Raw genomic sequence first — 17,654 nt, 5'->3', positions numbered from 1 at the left:
TAAAACGCAGCAGCCCTCTGTGCCCCAGGTGTCTATTGACCTTCAGACCTGACTGATCGCTCACCGGAGCACTGGGGGGGTACATCCCCCTCCCCATTTGTTACACCTACCCAATACAGAAAAACATCTTGCACGTTGCTGCCCCCTGTAGGCCAAACTCCCAACAGCCTCGGCCCCCCCAGAGGCCCTGGGGGGAGCAGAGCGTCAACCCCATGTCTGGGGAACGAGGGGCAGGAAGGGACACGCGGATGTGTCTCGTGATCCCTGCAGCACTAAACGGACCTCAGACAACACTGACACCCCCAGCAGGCGGGCTGCGAACCCTCGCTGTGCTGACGTGCTCCGGCTCCATTGGACACGATGTCCTGTTTAAGATCCCCCCCGGGGACTCTCGATCTATTTAAAGGCAGCGCGGGTGTCACGGCTCGTAGCGGGGGGACGGAGGCGGGTGCGACCTCAGCGTGTGAGACTGATAAACACCACGAGGGCTCAGCTGTCCAGAAGCACAATTTCTATTGCATACGAAGAGGGGAACTTCATTATTAATTTTTCTAGAAAATGACTTACAGTACATGGTTTGTACACAAAGCTATACACACTGATTTACCCATTTATACAGCAGGAGAATTTTTACTGTACCAGTTGAGGGCGCAAGAGCAGCAGTGGGATGGTACTTTGGGTATGACTGTGGTGGTTATGTATTATTAATGTGTTACAAAACCTCATTTTGGAGGTCAAACATGGTGTCGTACAAAAAAACAAAACCCAGACACGGATGTCATATTGCATAGGATTACTTTATTTCAATTTATCTATGGAACATGAGTTATGAAGAAAAAAAGCCCTCCCCCTCGAGACAGACAGACAAACAGACGGACAGAGACACACACACACGCACACACCCCCCATCCAAGCAGAGGGAGAGACGGCATGAGGAGCAACGCGGCCAGGCGAAACGCTGAACAAAGGGAGACGTTCTTGGCGGAAGGAGATTCTTTGCTTTCCGATATAAATAAAGGAGAGGAAAGGGCCCCCACCGCGGCGACCCTGCAGAACACACTGCAAAAGAGAGACACCGTGTGACAATCACACACGTTTGCCACCACGATGCAATTTCACACGAGAAGCAAAATGCAGAAAGTGAAAGGACGATGCTCTCATGCACAGGCACACAAGAAAGAAACATGTTGTGTGAGATTCCGTGCATTACAAACTCTCGAACATACCAACATTATTTCCTAATTTCATCGCCTTCGACGAGCCACTTTCTGCCCGCGGCGCGACGAACGTGAGCAGCGTTTGCCCTCCGAGCCAACAGGTGGCAGCAAAGAGCAATCGAACGCAAGCGCAGAGTGGGGCCGCCTTCGTTCAACTCAATTCCACAGTGTTCACACCTCCTGAGTGCTGCTCATCAATAACATGAGGAACGTTTGCACACTTATGGAATAAGAGTCTGTAACTGACACTCAGTTGGAGATTCTGCTGAAAATATTTTCATTTTCAGTCATTTTAAATTAGTTTTTTAATAGAACTAAACATTAACAAGTCTGATAGTGAATCAGTGTTTCTGACTTAATACAGCAATTTGAGATGTTTAGAGAACAAACAAAACTTTGGTAAAAGTCACTCTGCTGTTATAAACACAACTGGTGACAAATTTACTATTATTGTGCCGCCCCCTACTGGGGGGAAGGGTGAACGACACAGAGGGGTCAAGTAAGGCATGTGACTGAGTGGCAGCGTGTGCGTGCGGGCGCATGTCCGCACCACGCTTAGCAAAGCGCTCAGTAAGCACATTGCGGTCACGCCACAGCCCATCTCCACAGACAAAAGGCCCAGTGGACCAGTGAGTCCCGTCTGCTGGGGGGGGAGGGGGGCACAAAGTGCTCACAGCCGCCCTTTACAATGGCATGGTCCCTGAGCGGAGTTACTCTTAAACGTGGTACAAAGGTATACCGTCTAAAGCCAGAAGTCAACACAACCACCCAAGAAACAGTTCAGGGCTTCAGTGGTCACATTCACACTCTAACAGGGTGTCAGTGGACTGGGGTTCGAGCTGCTGTGAAGACCTACCGCTCTCTCTCACTCGCTCGCTCGCTCACTGACTCCCGGGGACTAGATCTTGAAGCCCAGCGCCCTCATGCACTCCTTGTGGGCCTCGATGAGCTCCGAGCACCGCTCCTCACCCTTCTCGATGATGCTGGAGAGGGAGGATAAGGTCACCCTGCTGCTGTACAGTCACTGCGGTACAATGTGGTACAGTGTGGTACATTGAGATCATCTAGTGAGCGAGTGTAATATTATCATGGGGTACAATCTATTTTGCGGTACTGTGCACCGTGCTAGAGGTATATCGTGGTACACAGGGGTTTACTGCAGTATTACTGTGGTCCACAGATGTACAGTGCGCTAGTGTCATTGTGGTCTGGTAAAGTATGGTAGAGTGCGGTGCAGTACAATATGGTACGGAAAGAGGGTCCCTCACCACGCGTCCCTGGCCTTCTTGGTCTCCGGGCACGCGCAGCACGGCTTCAGCGGCTTCTTCTCTTCCGCGCTCCCGGCGGCCGGGTTGGACGTGGACGCGCAGCTCGCCGCCGACAGACTCGACATCTTCACTTTCTCTCGCTGGAGTTCATGGCAAAACAGGGGTTAAGTGTTTTATCTGTCGCGTCCACACATTTCAACGCACGAACACGGTAGTAACGAAAACCGGCGAGGAACAGACACGGTCACACCGTCACGGACACGCGCGGAAGTTCCCACGAACGAACACCGCCGCGCAAAACGCCTGAACCTGCGCCGTCGCGCTACACTACAACTTACAGGCGACAGAGACAAACAATTTCCAAAACACCTTAGACTCGGACTAAAATACTAAAGCGGTAAGCTAAGATAATGCCAATACGAGCACGTACCTTGGCGAAGGGTATCTCACGTGTGCCCTTCTTTACGAAACCGAACACCAAACATACGCACGCTCCCGCGCAAAGGGCTCTGGGAAGGTGAGTTTCCCGCACGGTAAACCGCACCGCTCCAACTCAACATTCACTACAGTTCCCGAGATGCAACAGCAGCCCCAATAGCGGTACTCGAGCCAAGGACAACCGAGTACTGCGCAGGGGGACATATCTGTCACATCTCAGTGTTTTACTTGGGTGTTTCAAAGCCGGCAGGCGTTCAATGTTGATATTGGTTCATCTGCTGATGCACTAACTTTATTCACTAAACTCTGGTTGCAGATCTGCTGATGCACTAAAAGCGAATTTTTGCTTGACTTAATCGTGCATCGTTTTGTTCTAATAATTCTTAAAATATTATCTGATTATTTATATCGGTTTCCATGCTGTAAATTTAGTGTTTAGTCAGAGATTGTCGGTGTCCCTTTAGAAGTAATTATACTGTGAAACAATTTATGATCCTTATTGTAGTTTAGCATTTAAAGAGAAACTTTAACTTTGGCGTGGGCCTTGATTTTCTTTCTAAAAACACGATTTTTTCAAATGCATTCGAACAGGTGTGCATTTCGTTCGCTTCTTCCTTTCACATCACTGTGTGTGTATTAATCTTGTGACCACAAATGAAATAGAGCCAGTGGCGCTCAGACATGCAAACATTTCGGCACTTCTTAACTCCAAATAAAACTTTTTTGTATTTCACTGAAACAAACATGATTCATTCACAATTACAACAATAATTACATTTCTGTTAGGGTTACGAGGAAAGCATCTTATCTATCTGTGTGTGAAATTCACATTTACTTATGTCTTGAACATACTGTACACTCAAAAAAAATAAATGTGTTGCGGTTTCTTGTTCTATAACACAAAAGGTTAATAAATAGTCTGTATCCGTCCGAAACTAAAGCCGGGAAAGGAAGAGAGATTTAAAATTAAAAAAAAAAAGAAAAAAAAAAGGAACCGGAAGAAAAACACCGGAAGGGGAGGAGCCTTGGAGTCCAAAACGGAACTCGCGCCAAATTGCGAAGTGTTCAAATCGTTGGCAGGCAGCAGCTGTCGGCGGGCAGGTAAGAGCTCAGTAAGAGCGCACAAACAGAAACATTGGCATGTTTGTGTCGTTGTAAACACACGATATGAGTTAATTTAGTGTAAATAATGTAACTCTCCGACTAGTGTATCGGTATCTCTAAGTGTTTATGGACGATTTCGTCAGACTCCGCAGCCTGTGTGGCTCAGTCTGAGTCTCCCTATCAAATCACACAGACAGACAGTGCCAGTAGTGAGTGCTGAATTCATTCATTGTAACCCGGCGTAACTTAACTGAATCCTATTAAAAATGTGGTATGACTTCAGTACTTATACATGATACAACATGCACACACACAAAAAGCCTGTGTAAGAATAATTTTTAGGTAATGAAATAGCAGCAGCAGCAGGTGCCATAACATAAGGCCGCGGCAGCAGCAGCTCTAAACCGCTACACCACATCTGGCATTATAGTTATATTTCCACCGAAAGGCCTGGATTTGAACCCCACCTGCTGCTGTAGTGCCCTTCAGTAAGTATGAATGCATGGCCGGTAAATCAGTGTAAGTAGTTTAATGCTGCGAGTTGCTCTGGAGAAAAGCTTCGAATGAATGAATGATGTAATTGTCAAACTGTACAGTGACTTTGTCCAAATGCTCCTTCGCCGGATGTTTTAAATTTAAGGGACGGCAATCTTTTCGCAGGATGAACGCGTCGGACCGCTTCTTCGCGAAGCTGCGCAGCCTGGCCCTGACCCTGGAGAGCGAAACCGTTCAGCTCCAACAGACACAGAAAAACCCGGGTGATGGTAAACACGCTTGTTACACTCGCCGCATCTCGATCTCCGTATTATCTGGCTTTTTCAAGGAACAGCTGTACGGCGGGAGGCTCACATGATGTGTATAAACACACTCGGCCCTCTGCGTTGATCCAACGTCTCTTTTCAGGTGGCACCCAGGGGGCCTTGAAGGTTTTGTGTGAACTTCACACTGAAGTCAGGGACCTGAAGGTACTCTTGTCAGGTTTTCTCTTCTCTGGAACAACAGTTTTTGGGTTCAAGGTCCAGGAGGACCTTGTGGAGGGGTCTCTTGTATGCTGTAAATGTCCAGTCACAGAAACGGATGGCTGTGAAATTCCGATATTTAGTTTATTTAGTGGATTGGATTGTATTGTATTGTATTGTATTTTCTGCTCACTAGTTTGTAATATTCAAAGCACAAGTGTTACTGGGCTTTGTGTTTTCACCTCTAATGTCTTTACTGTTGTTATTAATATTATTGATTTATCTGCTTTTTGCCAAAGTGACTCAATGTTAGTACAGTAAGCTACTGTAACAGTGTAAATATTTAATATTATAGTATTTACTGTACTGTTTCTTACAGGTGTACTGTTTATTTTACCATAAAACTGTTCAGTCCTGTTTGATATTTATAGGCTATCAATGATGATGATAACAATAATAATACTAATAATAATAATGGGTACTGTTTATTTATCTGTGACTTCCTCCCAAAGCAACTTACCATGTGAGGTTTGCACACTAAGCTACTTACATATATTTACATTTTGTTCATTTAGCTGATGCTTTTTTCCAGAATGACTTACAGTGTTAAGGGACTTACCTAAATTGCTGTAGTAAAAAATTGTGAGTACCTTGCTCAAGAGTACTACAGGTTCAGGTGGGAATCAAACTCTACACTATTAGCCGTCCCATTTATACAGTAGGGTAATTTTTATTTTTTTTTACTAGGTCCATCGATTGAGGGTACTATAGTTAGAGCAGGGATTTGAACCCAGGACCTTGTACTGTAAGGCAATGGCTCTATCATTATAAAGGTGAAATACAGTATTTAAAAAAATGTAGGAAGGTGATCAGGATTCTTCCATCCTGAGTTTTATGCACCTGTTTGTGAGATGAACATCGCTGCATAAAGTGGAAACAAACTAGGTTTACTTAATCACACGTCTTCAACTATGTCTCTGTTTCTCCTGATGTAATGTACAAATTGTGTTTCTCTGAGATGTACGTCACTTTGGAGAAAAATGAATAAATTAATAGATGGCAGAGGATTTGGTTTGGCTCTTTTGATAAAATCACTTTGGTTTATCTCCTTGACTGTCACAGCACCACAGGCTCATCAGTTGAACCTGTCTTAAGGTGGCCTTTGTGGAGCACATGAATACTGGGATGCAGCACCGGGTGGGCTCCCCAGTTTCCATTACATCGGTTCGCTGACGGACAGCCGTGTCCTCATCTCGTGTTCAGGGGAAGGTACAGGAGGAGCTGGCGTGCTGGACAGCGGAGGAGAAGGAGACGAGGGCATTCATCCGCGCTTGTCTGGTACTGAAGCAGCGAACGACAGAGGATCTGCGCAGGATCCAGAGGCACTACGAGAAATATGGCTACAGACCCCTGGACAGCACCGTTAAGCCCACTGGTGCGCGCGTCCCCTCCCTCACACAGCACACCCTCACTTCCTGTCTCCTGTCACATGAAGCAGCTGTACACCCTGCTGCTCCTGAGAACTGCTACTGGGTCCTCACCGCCTGCTGTGGACATGTGACATGCATTGGACATCTGCCTCACTCTGCTGTTCTTGTCTTGTTTCAGAGGCCAAAGGTCCTGAGAAGGACCCCAGGGCCCTAGTGGTGGAACAAGATGGAGATGGAGGAGTGCAAGAGCAGGAGGGTAAGGAAGGACAAGACGCAAAGGAGGCTGATGCACTTCAACAGCCAGCCAGCTGCAGGACCCCTGTGGCGCCCCCTCCCCCTACGCCCGACACCATGCGCACCCCCCGCCTCTCTGACTTTGGCCTGTCTGGATTCCAACCCATGGAGTCTGTGGGAGCTCTCTCCGCGGGGTTTCGCCCGACCATCGCTATTGAGACACCACCCCTCCTCGACCCACCCAAAATGCCCAAAACGCCAAAGTGCGTCCTGCAGATGGACGAGGACGCCCCCACACCTCGTCTGGAGGACTTTGGCATCTCCGAGTACACCACGTGCTTCAACAACGACTTCACCATGGAGCTGCTGCGCAAGCAGCCTGCCAAGGCCTGGAGGTAAGCACGGCGCTGCCCCCTGGAGGCTGTGGGCACCCATCCCATGTGGAGAACAATCATCATTTGATTTCTGCTTCTTATTTTCCAGTGACTCGTGTGTTTTGTACAGGGACACTGCAGCACCCGCCGATGCGGGACCTGATCAGAAACCGGCCAACTGCTCCACTGCAGCCACAACGGCCCCGCCAGGCCACAGCCAGGAGGCCCTTGGTATCCCAGCATGCTCAGCAACACCTGTCGTCACTTAACCGCACACTTTCATCACTTGCTTCTGAATTGTACTTTAGGATGGATGGATTTGAAGCTCTTATATTGTCAGTTTGAGTGCAAGTTGCTTTTGTGAACGTTAAACTGATGGTATCGGTTATTAACACACAAAAATGAATAACGTTTTCTCATCACATTCATTCCCCAACCATGACCTATGGCTCTTAATTCACCCCTTTAACCCTCTCTGTTCTTGTTCTGTTTATAGAGCTGCACTCTGTCAAGCTGCCAGATTTTTGTACCCCGGTGTCAAAGGTCAACCAGAAGCAGACCCCCCATTCCCCTCCTGATGACTTGCTCGGCTCTGCTCTGCAGCTCTCACCCGAGCTGCCTGTGTTTGAGACGCCATATGTCAGCAAGCTCATGAGTGTGAGGGGCACTGTTAGATGTGTGTACGTGTGTGTACGTGTGTTGAAGGCTGTCTTTATATCTGATTGGTTGCTCCAATGTAGACTGTGAAGTCCACTAAGATGGCAAGTTCGGACTCTGCTGCTACTGATGAAGTGAAGACCCATCCCCCCAGTGGAGATGCAGAACATGACAAGACCTCGTTGTGTGACCTCCCCAGCATGGCAGCCAGGCCTGTACCAAGGGAAGAGTCCACACCTGAGATGCCAGTTTTGGAGACTTTCATCACCAGCTCTGTGGCTCCTGTAAGTCCCACAAGAGTTACTACTGGCCTTCAGAGGCGTGAACCAAGTCTCGACCTGCAGGAGCTGGGGTTTTGTCCCCCTTTTTAATGTTCAGATGTTGGAACCCTAACGTGGGGTTGCCATGACTACTGCTTTGTGTTTGCTTTGTCAAAGGGGAATGAGAATGTCAGCAGCAGAGTGGCTATGTTCGTGGAGAACGAGCCCCAGCTCCCTGACCTGCAGAGTCATCCCGAGGAGTGGGACCTCTTGTCCCCGCCGCCACAATCCAGCCAAACCCTGCACCTTCCGGCTCCCGACACGCCACAGATGCCTGATGTCAGTCTGTTCACTCAGGACATCATCAAAGTGAGTGGCTCAGTGGTCCCTCGTGGTGGTGTCATCAGGTACTGCTGCCCATTTTAACTAGGATCCATGAAGGCCTTGAACCCTGGTTCACTGGTCAGCCTACAGGTGGACTCTGCTTTCGGGACTTGCCATCCGGGGCCCAGAATGGCCACTTCGAACACGTTGCTCGGCTTCCTGTACCACACACCTGTTACCTGGAGGACTGGTGATTCCCTCTCTACAAACCAATCTTCTCGTGTTACTGCAGCTCCTGTCTCAGTCAAACACACGGACTCCTGCCATGGTTCCGCCTAGTCCCAAATCCACAGTCCTGCGGTCACCCACAGCTGCCAGCGGAAAGGAAAACAGGTGAGCGACAGCCTGCCACCTTGGGCCATGTGAGTCTTTAATAAATGCAGCTCTCGTTCCACACTGGAAACAGATCATTATTATTCTAATGACTAACAGTATTTACCAGGTGATGAGCTTTTGGGAAACTGTAAACCATAAAATTGAGGGGAAAGGGAAAATTGCACATTGAATATTTAAAGTGGAAAGATTTCACTTTTGCATTTTGAACAAGACGTACACCTGCTTTAGCTGCACATCAGTAAATGGTCTCTTTGGGTATGGTGGCATAATGAAGCCAGTATAGTACAAACCTTTAATGGTATGGAGCAGAATAAAGATGAAATGGGTGAAAGGAGTCACTTTGTAAAGTGTCATAGAGTTAAAAGCTACTGCTTTCACACCAGGTCACAAGTTCTCGCCCCCGTGTCAGAGGATGAGTTTGCGGCTCTGCCAGGATACCTGCGCCAGATGCCCCTGAGCAGCATGAACCAGGCCATCGGGAAGATCAACCGTGCTGTGATGGATAAGCACTGCAGTAAGTGACCAGGCAGCCGACTTGCCCGCACAGCTACACCTGAAATTTCACAGTAGCTCCAAAGGTCTGTGCATCTCGGTCCTTACAGTTTAACTTTGTCACTGTGTGGATCCTGGACAGTTCAGAACAGGTGAGTGTGAAGAGTGTGATGCACTACCTTCAAAGGTTCCACCACACATTTTTGCTCCAGAGCAATATAGTTTTCAGTGACACGTTGGGGAGGAATGTAAGAGGCGTATTCTTTGCTGAGCAGAGCCATTTGTACAAAAAAATTCAAATTTTATGTAATCACCGATCAAGTCTCCCAAAATGGTTAAGTTCTTACCTCTGGCATCTGCAGTAATACTCTAAAGTGAGTAAGGTGGTGTGTTAACTGCTTTGGTATAGCATTGCACTACTTATACACTTTGAAATATACCCATTTAACAGATAAGGACACTTCTCTCTCCAGCAGGTGCGAGGGAGACTCCCTCCTTCATGATGGAGGAGCTTAAGAGGATCACAAGCACTGGGGTCAAGGCCCACTTATACATCCTGTGTCTCACAGAGCTTGGGAGGCTGCAGCAAGTGCAGGAGGAAAGTTCTGGTCTTGTGTTCAGGGTCCTCGGCCAGGTTCAAGGCAGAGACAAGAATGCTACCTTAAGGACACCCTGCTGAGTATATGAGGGTCCTCAGTGTGGGTTGCACCACTGCAATTTTGGTCTTGCATTTCCTGAAAAATGTACATAATCCTATTACTAAAATAGAATTGTTTGCTCCTAGTGGGAAGGTGCATCTTTCACAATTTCTCACACAGTTTGAGACCGTGCCAGAAGACTTCTGAAACTTTATTTTTAAAAGTAACAATCTGGTTTGTATTCTGCCGCCAGAGTCAAAATTAAGTTTGAAGGCTCAATGTTAAGGAAACACTTGTCTAAAAATAAACAAAAGCACTATTCAAAGTCCTTTTAGAAGTGTGGAACAAATGAAAGCCAGAGCGCCATCAATAGGGCCTCATGCGACTGGGGAGGGGTGGGGCTCGATTTGGAGGCGTGATGGCGATGTCCAGGTAATCGCCGATTTGAAACCGCTGCGACTGCAGCGTCATGGAGTCATCGGCTCCCTTCCGGCCCGACACCGTATTGCCGATGTCTTTCACTCTGAAATAAACCAGAGGGAAATCTGACTCGCCAATTTAAACTTCCACTATCTGGGATCCAGAACAGTGTACAGTCAACACATTTTCAGTAAATGAAAAACTCTGCTGGACATCACGCCAACACAAGCGTTGACCTCACCTGTAACCTTGTCTTTTGGGGTCTGGGTAGACTATGGCAAAGCCGAAATGCGTGCCTTTTTTCCGAGCTTCGGGATACACCTCCTTCACTAGGCTGGTGAGCTCTTTGAGGGTGGCGTCCATCCTGGGGGAGGGCAGAGGAGTGAGACCACATTTCAAGCGACTTCCTAAACACTGTAGTGCTCACAGATCCGCTGAGAATCAGGAAAGGGGTCGGAAGGAGTGCGGCGGGAACGGCCGGGAGGAAGCCCCACCAGGTGTAGATCTGCAGCTCGCTGGACGGCACGTTGCCCCGCGCGAACTCGTCCATGCGGTGGTGGCGCCCGTTGTTGGTGGTGAAAACGCGCAGCAGGAGCGGACAGGTCTGCGGTACAACGGGACAACACGGGGTAAAAAGAGGGTACCGGCGAGGCCACGGCAAACTCAGGTTCGAGACGAGAGCGAGTTGACCAGCAGTTACAAAGCACGGGTGCGAAGCTGTTATAACGAGCGAACCCCATGTACTACTTGCAGGGGTAACGCCGGCGTTATCAAACCACACAGCAGCTCTTCGTGTTCCGGCTACCGACGGCTAGCTACACCAGTACAGCAGTGCTTTTTTTGTTCAAAGCCAACAAAAAGCTACAGAGCGCAGCTCACCTTCTCTCGGTCCACCGGCTTCTCGGGCTCTTTCTTAATCTCTTCCTGCGTCACTCTCGACTCCACAGCCATTCTTTGTCGGTCACAACTCGCTTTTTCAGACGCGTCTATTCCAACTTCTTACCGCACCAAGCTCAGCCGCCACAAAGACTACATCCGGTGTACACAGCAGTTTCCCTTCCGGGTCACAGCCTGTCGCATCCGGTTTTATAGTATAAACGGTGTCGCGATGTAACAAAAATTTACGGCGCTTGCACCCCTCCATTTAGAACTGCTATTAAAATAGTCAGTTCACTGGAATTAAAAAAAAATGAATTCGCCGCGTACTGTGGTCAGTTGAACTTGGGTCAGCTGATCACAGCAATCGGTTCCAATTTCAGTACGAACTGTAGTTGTTTCTTTGAGAGCAACAACAGTTGTTTCCTGATGTTTCATAGTGTATTGTCTGACCTGGCAACGCGCCATCCCGGCTGCTGGGACTTTAGCCAATCGCAGAACGATTACTGGACTGGTGGCCAATGACAGAAAAGTACTGGAGTTGCCGGCCAACTGCAGAAGGAACACTCGGCTTCTGGCCAATCGCAGAACAAGCCCATGCTCGCTAGCCAATCGCAGGAGTCCGTGGCCGAGCGCTCGAGGAGGCGGCTCCGCCCCGCGCTCTGACGACTCCGAGCCTCATATTGTCCCGTGTTGGCGCCGCCATTTTGGGAGTCAGGCAATGTGCTGAGAGACGCGAGCGGATCCGCCGCCGCCGCACCGTCACTGCGCTTTCATGAAGATGGTTCATACGTGCGTGGTGGTGGGCTGTCGGAACAGGAGGACCCCCGGCACCACGCTCTCCTTCTACCGCTTCCCGCGCGACCCGGAGAGGAAGCAGCGCTGGATCGCGGCGGTGAACCGCCAGGGCTGGCAGCCGAACGACGGCAGCAGGCTGTGCAGCACGCACTTCATCTCAGGTGGGTCCGTCTCCATGGAAACGCGGGTTCTCCTCGTGAAGACGACGTGCGCGGCGGAGTGCGCGTGGAGGGCGGGGCAGCCTCGTTCCGCTCCTCGGTCACGTGATCGGCCCTCCGGACACGTGACCACAGGGGTCCCACCGCAGGGCTTCCTCTCCCAGCTGCACCTACCCGGGCTGCTCTTCAAACGCCGGTGTCACGCTAGTTACGAGGCGCTTGCAGTGTGTCGCTTTTGGCCCTGGTGTGCCGGAGCGAGCTCCCCGTGTCCCTCAGAGCTGCTGAATCCCTCCGGACTCAGGAGGAGGACTCTTGACTCGTTGACGGAGCTGCCAGGAGAGAAGCGGCTGCTGCTTCTGCTTCTCAGAAGTTCTCTCCTGGCAGCTCCGTCAATGAGTCCCACGCCGCCTGCTATGATCATCTGCGCATTTGCTATTTGTGTCGCTTCAACTGCAGGGATGTGAACCGGCAACACGGCGGCGTCACACACGCAAGCCTAAGCTGTGTCCGTAACCCACCGTCTGCGTCTCAAGCGCTTTGTCTGTTGTTGTTGCTCCTCCGTTCACTTTTAAGCTTGCTTTACTTCATTTAGTCCACGTTGTCGGTCACGCTGGAGGAAAACGTGACGTATAAATGCCGGTAGAGTCGCCGGTAGAACAAGGTGTGTCTTTCGGACCCCCCAGGTAAACAAGTGAAGAACCCGCGCTCCCCGGACTACGTGCCCTCCGTGTTCGGGACGACGCTGTCCGCCGACGGGACGGAGCCCTTCGACGTGTCCGACAAGCACCAGGCGCAGGTGGAGGCGGCCAACGCTCTGCTCTTCCTGCAGGGCCAGGTGCTGGAGGCGGGGCCGAGGGCGGAGCCCTTCCCCGAGAGGGGCGGGGCCGAGGCGAGCGGCTGTCCCGACGCCCCCGCGCGGCCCGCCGACGGAGAGCCCCGGGCCGAGGGCCCCGCCCCGTCCCCGTGCTCGGACTCCGCGGCCGACTGCGAGGAGGAGGTGGCGCGCCTGCGGCGGGAGGTGCGAGCGCTGCGCGAGCTGGCGGAGCGCTCGTCGCTGACGGAGGCGGCGCTCAGGGCCGACCCCGAGAAGGTGCGCTTCTACACGGGCCTGCCCAGCTTCTTCGTGCTCGAGACGGTGCTGTGGCTGCTCTCGCCGCACCTGCGCGCCGACAAGGGCCTCAAGCTCTCCAAGTTCCAGCAGCTGCTGCTCGCGCTCATGCGGCTGCGGCTCGACCTGCGCAACCAGGACCTGGCGTACCGCTTCGGCGTGCAGGTGGCGGCGGTGGCGCGGACGGTTCGCGCCGTGGTCGAGGCCATGTCCTCCACGCTGGTGCCCACCACGGTCTTCTGGCCGTCGCGCGACGAGCTGCGGCGCAACCTGCCGGCGGCCGTGCGCTCCGCCTGCCCCGACTGCGTGGTCGTCGTCGACTGCTTCAGCGTGGCGCTCGAGAGGCACGATGAGGCCGACGCGGTCGACGCGCCCGCCAGGTCCCTCAAGTACCTGATCGGCGTGGCGCCGCAGGGCGTCGTCACCTTCGTGTCCAGGGGGGCGCCGGGCCACGCCAGCGACCGCGAGCTGCTCGAGCGCTGCGGCCTCCTCGGGAAGCTGCTCCCCGGGGACGTGGTGCTGGCCGACCGCGACCTGGATGCGAGCGAGGCGGTCGCCGCCCGGGGGGCCCAGCTGCGGGTCGCGGGGTGCGACGGCGGCGAGGAGGACGAGGAGAAGAGGGCGCTGCGGAGGCACGTGGGCCGCGTCATCGGCATGGCGAAGAAGCGCTACGCCATGCTCAACGGCCCCGTGGAGAGTCCGTTCGCGTCCGACCGCGCCGCCGACATGACCACGTTCGACCGCGTGGTGCGCGTCGTCTGCGCCCTGAACAATCTCTGCATATCCGCCGCTCCTCTCGAGTGACTGGCACACCCCGTGGGCTCCGTCCCTACAGCCTTTTGTATGCTCGTTTTTTTAATTCCCTTCCTCACAGTTTGTCATCCTCCAGCACAGCGGTAAAACAAGGTAACTGTCGGGCGCAAGTAGCTGCAGTCTTCAGAAGTCCTCTCCATGAGCGGTAAATGTGACTCACTCTGGGGTGAGACCGCGCGGTTAGACCCCGCTCCGAATGCTGTCCTCCGATTGGTCCAGTCAGGTCTGGGGGCGGGTCTGCCGATGCTGTGGCCCCCTGGGGCCCCTCAGGGTCGATGGGGTCGGGCGGGTGAAGGCGAGGTCCCGACGTGTCACCTGGCCCACATTCTGGTGGAAAGGGGGGGGGCTGCGGTCGAGTGTTCAGGTGCAGAGGCTGATGGGTAAAATGTGGCTGTGTCACCCGATCTCCTCTGTGGGACTGGAACACATCCAGAAGGATGTGAGTCCGAGCTGCTCCGCGGTCACTTTGGGCGTCGATCTCAGCTGGGCTTCACCGAGCTGCTCTGCGTCTTATGAACTAGAGCCTCCCGCTCGTGTTTGGGTTGAATCCCTGCGGGGGGGATAAGAATAATCAGGGTTTGAGGAAAAGCTCCACTTACTACATGATTTACATCTTTGGCCTCATTTCTCATCTTTCTGTTCATGAGTTATGATCTGCTGTAGTTATGAGGAGCTCAGTGAGGCCCAGTGAAGCGAGGCCCGGGACAGGGGTTGGGGTTGGGGTTGGGGGGGTCGTCGTGCTCCTTTGATCTGCGCCGAACCTCTTCCCCGTGACCTGAACCCTCGAATCTGTGTGCAAATGATCGTTCTTTTCCTCTTTCTCCTTCTAAATGTGTTCTCTGTGAAGCGAGGCGGTCGAGGAGGACCAGGGTTCGAGCGCATGGAGTCGTGCGACGCCTTTTCGCTGTTGTTCGCACGATGTGCCGCCATCACCCAGCACGTCGCAACGGTCATTAAACAGTTCATTGAGACCAGAGTCCTTCCCTTCTTTCTCTCAGGGTCTCGAACCCTCACACAGTGGCACAGCAACAGGACATCTGTGCAAATATCTATATAAACATCTGGGTTCGAATCCCACCCTCACTGTGTCGTAGCTCCCTTGAGAGTTTTAATGATGCTGTAAAAATTGTAGTGCTGTATAAATGGGTAGAGTAGTGTAAATCGGTGTAAAAACCTGGCAGTGTGAGTCACTACAGAGGAAAGTATAACAGGTGCTCATGTTGTATAGATTGTGTACTCATTATTTATATATATATATAGTATATATTAGCCATGAGACACTTGCAAACATCTCCCAGAAACTGAACTTTTTATCCCGTTAAATCAACACCGAGTGTCGTCATGAGGGCTCAACGAGAAGTTTTAAGGAAAGTGTGGAAGTTTAAGAAGGCAAAGGAAAGCCTTACCTGTTGCTTTAAATTCAAAGTGCTAAAACAGAGAATTCTGTGGAAGGAGGTTCTGCAGTTTGGTTTACCGTTCGTTTAGAGCCAGTGGCTCAGCAGAGAGGGGACAGGAGCGTTAGGAGCGATTCCAGTCATCGAGAATTGCTTTGTGGGAGTTCCTGTAAAATACAGTGCATTTCCAGTAATTATACTGTGTTTATTGTATATACAGGGTTAGAGCACTAAAGCAGTTTCCAGTAAATATTAGCATTTAACACAAATGAATATAATATCCATCCATTATCAGTCATGTGCAGTGCAGGGTCCTGGTGGTCCAGAGCCCATCCTGGAACCAAAGTGTAAGGGTGCAACCTGATTGTGGCACCAGTTTGGCACACCCCCCCGGCAATGCAGAGTCGCCGGTCCACCCAGAACCTGTCTCTGGACTGTGGGGGGGGAAACACATGAAAATCCTATACAGGCTGAATGAGATTCGAACCCACAGCTTCAAGGCACCAGCACTACCCGCTGCTCCACCACAGCGCCCAAGAACAAGAGAGTACACACACATTTTCAGAACCGCTCGTCCCATACAGGGTCGCGGGGGAACCGGAGCCTACCCAGCAACTCGGGGCACAAGGCCAGAGGGGGAGGGGACACACCCAGGACGGGACACCAGTCCATTGCAAGGCACCCCAAGCGGGACTCAAACCCCAGACCCACCAGAGAGGTGGACCCGGTCCAACCCACTGCGCCACCGCGCCCCCAACAACAGAGTAAAACAACTAAAATAGTGAAAAGAGAAGAAAACATGAATGCACACACACACATTAATTTAGCATACACACACACACACATTTTCAGAACCGCTTGTCCCATACAGGGTCACGGGGAACCGGAGCCTACCCGGTAACACAGGGCGTAAGGCCGGAGGGGGAGGGGACACACCCAGGACAGGACGCCAGTCCGTCGCAAGGCACCCCAACCAGGACTCGAACCCTAGACCCACCAGAGAGCAGGACTGTGGTTCAACCCACTGTGCCACCGCACCCCCAGCAACAGAGTAAAACAACTAAAATAGTGAAAAGAGAAGAAAACATGAGTGCACACACACATTAGTTTAGCATACACTTTTTGCCAAAGAGACTTCCAATGAACTCTATGTAGTGTTATCAGCCCACACACTTTATTCACTGCAGTGACTTACACCAGGTCACTCCACCATACATCAGTGGAAGACAAACACACAATAGGTGAACCTGAACAGCATGTCTTTGGACTGTGAGAGGAAACCAGAGCACCCAGAGGAAACCCCCACAAACTCCACGCAGACTGAGCAGGGATTGAACCCACCTCCTCTTGCACCCCCCAGGCAGTGTGAGACAACAGCGCTACTCGCTGTACCACCGTGCCACACATTATTCTGTTACAGACACTGTTCACAACATGTAAGTCTTAATGCTGGATTTAAAGGTATTCCGAGCTGTTTTGACAGTGTGGACTCAGGTTCAAAGTATATTTTTTCCATAAATAAATATTTTTCCCAGTTAGACGAATGGTAACTTCGAGTTCAATAAAAATAAAAAAGTTTTACGAGAGTTCTCCTTAGGAGATTTTGAGGAACGAGTTATGATCAATACTCAAAAGAAGCCTGTAGTTATAATGCAGCCATGTGTCCAGCTGCCAAGGTCAACTCTTTGTCCTCACTGCAGTGCCCAGTGTCCAAACGGATTGTGGCGATACACCTGTCACCTGTCTCGTTCACCTGAGCTACTGGACACATGTGCGAGACAGCGCCACCTAGAGAGAGCAGCAGGATTAAATACTGACATTATCAGTGGAGCTTATAGGACATTTCTGCTTGTGTGAGACTGTCTGATCTGTCCACGTGAGACGGTTACCTGACACACCTGGGACACACCTGCAGTCGAGGGACACAGGTGGAGGGAGAATGGGTCGAGATCCCACACGGCGGGACACGGGACATGCTGTCCTCGCTGCTAGCAGGTTAGCTCAGTGTTGTGTACACCGTTGCCATGGTTACGCGGTTCACAGGCCAGGTCCAACAAAGACCAACTTCTAATAAAAATTAGTTTTCAGATGTGTGACATTTATTAAATTAAACACAAATTTAACATAATATGCAGTTATAATTATTTAACTGAGTCCCCAAACCTGAATACAAGACTGTCCAACCTGCCCCCACCCCCAGCCCCACACTGCGAGAGGGACAGTACGATGTCCACTACGCTACGGTGTGGGTTCGGGACCCACCGAGGGTCTTCCGTTCCCGCCGTGCGTCGCTTCG

General features: G+C 51.3%; 4 protein-coding genes across 8 annotated transcripts; 2 read left to right on the top strand and 2 right to left on the bottom strand.

Annotated features, from left to right (window-relative positions):
- Nucleotides 1–778: 778 nt before the first annotated feature.
- On the bottom strand, nucleotides 779–3,111 carry cox17 (cytochrome c oxidase copper chaperone COX17). Its single transcript, XM_018739959.1, has 4 exons — nucleotides 2,916–3,111; nucleotides 2,486–2,625; nucleotides 2,074–2,200; nucleotides 779–1,059 (listed from the first exon to the last, which is right to left on the bottom strand). The coding sequence occupies exons 2-3, from the start codon at nucleotides 2,608–2,610 to the stop codon at nucleotides 2,116–2,118; spliced, it is 210 nt and encodes a 69-aa protein (XP_018595475.1). The 5' UTR covers nucleotides 2,611–2,625; nucleotides 2,916–3,111; the 3' UTR covers nucleotides 779–1,059; nucleotides 2,074–2,115.
- ska3 (spindle and kinetochore associated complex subunit 3) lies at nucleotides 2,952–9,923 on the top strand. 5 transcript variants are annotated; one of them, XM_018739956.2, is made up of 13 exons: nucleotides 2,952–3,002; nucleotides 3,830–4,024; nucleotides 4,688–4,785; nucleotides 4,931–4,992; nucleotides 6,250–6,421; nucleotides 6,595–7,045; nucleotides 7,134–7,255; nucleotides 7,521–7,681; nucleotides 7,765–7,965; nucleotides 8,119–8,310; nucleotides 8,558–8,658; nucleotides 9,045–9,175; nucleotides 9,627–9,923. In XM_018739956.2, exons 3-13 carry the CDS (start codon nucleotides 4,689–4,691, stop codon nucleotides 9,830–9,832), a joined length of 1,896 nt encoding a protein of 631 aa, XP_018595472.2. In that variant the 5' UTR covers nucleotides 2,952–3,002; nucleotides 3,830–4,024; nucleotide 4,688; the 3' UTR covers nucleotides 9,833–9,923. The 5 variants fall into 5 exon arrangements, with proteins under 5 accessions (XP_018595472.2, XP_018595473.2, XP_018595468.2 ...); XM_018739957.2 differs by having other exon boundaries at nucleotides 4,688–4,791; nucleotides 7,155–7,255; XM_018739952.2 differs by having other exon boundaries at nucleotides 4,688–4,791.
- Nucleotides 9,924–10,008: 85 nt separating this feature from the next.
- Nucleotides 10,009–11,234, bottom strand: sap18 (Sin3A-associated protein). The gene is made up of 4 exons (XM_018739958.2): nucleotides 11,091–11,234; nucleotides 10,706–10,815; nucleotides 10,453–10,575; nucleotides 10,009–10,314 (listed from the first exon to the last, which is right to left on the bottom strand). Exons 1-4 carry the CDS (start codon nucleotides 11,160–11,162, stop codon nucleotides 10,158–10,160), a joined length of 462 nt encoding a protein of 153 aa, XP_018595474.1. The 5' UTR covers nucleotides 11,163–11,234; the 3' UTR covers nucleotides 10,009–10,157.
- A 109-nt stretch (nucleotides 11,235–11,343) lies between these two features.
- On the top strand, nucleotides 11,344–15,139 carry LOC108926861 (uncharacterized). The gene is made up of 2 exons (XM_029258111.1): nucleotides 11,344–12,046; nucleotides 12,727–15,139. The coding sequence occupies exons 1-2, from the start codon at nucleotides 11,863–11,865 to the stop codon at nucleotides 13,953–13,955; spliced, it is 1,413 nt and encodes a 470-aa protein (XP_029113944.1). The 5' UTR covers nucleotides 11,344–11,862; the 3' UTR covers nucleotides 13,956–15,139.
- The last annotated feature ends 2,515 nt before the right edge of the window (nucleotides 15,140–17,654 follow it).

The sequence above is a fragment of the Scleropages formosus genome, chromosome 14, assembly GCF_900964775.1.
Source record: "Scleropages formosus chromosome 14, fSclFor1.1, whole genome shotgun sequence".
In the NCBI taxonomy this organism is placed as follows: Eukaryota; Metazoa; Chordata; class Actinopteri; order Osteoglossiformes; family Osteoglossidae; genus Scleropages; species Scleropages formosus.
This window is presented reverse-complemented; position numbering and strand designations above follow the sequence as displayed.